The sequence below is a fragment of the Amaranthus tricolor genome, chromosome 3, assembly GCF_026212465.1.
Source record: "Amaranthus tricolor cultivar Red isolate AtriRed21 chromosome 3, ASM2621246v1, whole genome shotgun sequence".
In the NCBI taxonomy this organism is placed as follows: domain Eukaryota; kingdom Viridiplantae; phylum Streptophyta; class Magnoliopsida; order Caryophyllales; family Amaranthaceae; genus Amaranthus; species Amaranthus tricolor.
The window spans coordinates 23,136,993-23,139,650 of record NC_080049.1 but is presented as its reverse complement, the minus strand read 5'-3'; the positions used below and the strand labels follow the sequence as shown (position 1 = coordinate 23,139,650).

The 2,658-nt window shown below is 36.3% G+C and overlaps 1 protein-coding gene across 1 annotated transcript; it reads right to left on the bottom strand.

Annotated features, from left to right (window-relative positions):
- Nucleotides 1-394: 394 nt before the first annotated feature.
- On the bottom strand, nt 395-2,382 carry LOC130808857 (protein PHLOEM PROTEIN 2-LIKE A10-like). Its single transcript, XM_057674376.1, has one exon. The coding sequence runs from the start codon at nt 2,154-2,156 to the stop codon at nt 834-836; it is 1,323 nt and encodes a 440-aa protein (XP_057530359.1). The 5' UTR covers nt 2,157-2,382; the 3' UTR covers nt 395-833.
- Between the last annotated feature and the right edge of the window lie 276 nt (nt 2,383-2,658).

Genomic DNA, 2,658 nt, shown 5'->3' with positions numbered 1-2,658 from the left:
AGTTGTTTTAACATCAGAAGGACTAAACCAAACAAGAAAACAAGAAAACAATAAACCAAAGAACCCAACCTACTTGGGTTACGCAACAAAATTTCAGATGGGCAAAGCTAAAACTCACCTAGTGAAACAATTATGATTGGGCTTAAAGGTTAGCAGATGGACCATCACGTAGTGAAGACTCAGCACTTGAGATACACACGAATATGTAACCTAGTGAGAAGCTATCAAGCAGAAAACTCTCCTCCAAAGAATATGGCTTTATGGCTTTCAAACAGACTTGACAGATTAGTCATTCAGCTCACATCATCTTCAAATCCGGGTTAGTTTTTTTAGGGTCGATATACAATATATTCACGTTAAGCTTGGTTGATTTCGAGTTGGCTCACTATTTCTATAACAAATGCACAAAAATATTTCATGTCATATTGAAATAAAGTTTTCATATATATTACAATTAATGAACATTTCTATTACATAATGCTCAGATTTATTTTCATCAAATGAAGTTTAATTATCATCTAAGTCTAATTTCAGCAATCACCTTACTCCATTTCACCATCTCTATAGCCAAACTCTTTGAAGTTTCAAGGTGCACATTACACAAACATCATCTATGAAGCACCATATCTGCCGAGCGCTGATCTATTGTATTCCTGAACGTTGAGTCTAATGCAATGCGACAGAATCAAATACATATTAAAGATCGGAATACCCCCTAAAAATTTGGCCCTCATATCATGGTTCGCCACGAGTTAGTGGGCCATTGTATCAAAAGTCTAGCAAGCTGGGAGCATACAATTCTGAATTACATTCATAAAATTGGCCTCACAAACTCAAGCAGGCATCAATTCCAAAGGGCTACCCATTACATGTAAGCACAGTGAAAGACAGATACTAGCAACAACATAAGATTTTTCTGTAACATATCTTACAACTTGTCGACCGGTGTCCATGACAGCATCAGCCAGAGAACGGACACTTCGTTTCACACTGGCAAACAATTTCCCAAGCAAGAACTCCAGCAATGACCTCATCGTCTCGAATGTCACTCTCCCAGTGACGTCAAGAACAAGTTTTCTGTTTGTCGGGATAGCCAAGGTAGAAGACATTGTCGACATCCAACTCCCACCGGACTCCTGCTTACTTTCCCCTAACCCGAAAAGTCCTCTTTCTCCATCTCCGTGTTGTTTGATCGTTATTACATTATGCATGCCATCAATCACCGAGCTGAGAGTCTTAGGCATCACATCTGAATTCGAACGTCTCACAACAAACCCTGAAACACGAGAAGAATCAGAACCCACATTTGAATCTGAGTTTGAATCAGTTAGAGCATGGTGAGATGTCTTAACCAACGTTTCAATCGATCCATTGCATAACGACACTAACAAATCTCTCACTTGTTTATCATGCTTTGGATTAGTCAATCCAGCAAACAACTCGTCATAAGTGTTAATATTTATTGTTTTGTCAAGGTAAACAGCAACAGCAGTGCTCACAAACTTCTGTATACAATCTAAAACAAGATCCTTACAAGGGTCACTACACATTGCATTAACCCATCTAGGTAAGTCGGTCTCACTCGACATCGAACGATCGCCGTTCATCTGAGCACCCGAATTCAATCCACTGTCGGACTCTTGACTCGAATACAAAGCCAACACTAAATTCCTAGCAAAACTACCAACAACCACAGAAGCAAAACCCGAGCCAGAATCCGACAACAGTTTATCCATAAATCTATCATAAAAATCTGAATCCGAACCAACTCTTGAATTTACACCCTGATAACCCATAAAAACTCCCTTAGTTATAGCAGCAGTAACCCCAACAATAGAATCTGAGAATTCTTTAGATTGAGAAATCTTAGAAATCTGCTTCAAACTATTAGGGATTTCATCAGAATCTGATTGTAAAAACTCCCTTAAATCCTTAGAAACAAAACCAATAATCTCGGCGGAAACAGAAATAGACTCGAGAATCGTAACAAAGGCTTTATACAGTTTGAAAACCCTCTTCCTTTTTCTATTAAAAGTGGGTGAATTATAAACCCTAAAAACGGCATACCCAGTTAGCCCAAAAGCTGCTAAAAGAAGAACCCATTTCTTCTTTTTACCAGTTAAGTTTAAATCTTTATTCAACAATTGCAAATCCATTCAAACAAACAAATTAAATAAACTGTTTTAGAAATATTATTAACATGGGAAATAGTATAATCTTGAAATAAAGAACAATTAAACAAAGTGGTGAGGGACAGAGACCTGAATGTTAAGATAGATGAAAGATTTTGAAGATTCTTCAAAGTGTTTGTGGAAATGAAGGGAAAAGCTCTTATCAGATAACCAAAAAATATGGTGACTGAATGAAATAATAATACCTCTAATAAGATTAACAATTAATAATAATAATAATAATAATAATAATAAGCAACAAATATAATTATGTTTTTTTATAAGTTTAGTTTTTCTTTTGTAAGTTCTTAATTTGATACCTGGAAAAGATGACGTAATCTGAATCTCGGTTCGAATTAATTCACCGCTTCTTGTTAGTTAGGTGTGATTGTTACGTGAAGTATGATTTCTGCAGAAAAGTTTAATGAAGGGTGGTGGTACAAATCATCCCACTCATTTGAATCTAGATGTTCTTCCAATGTTTCGT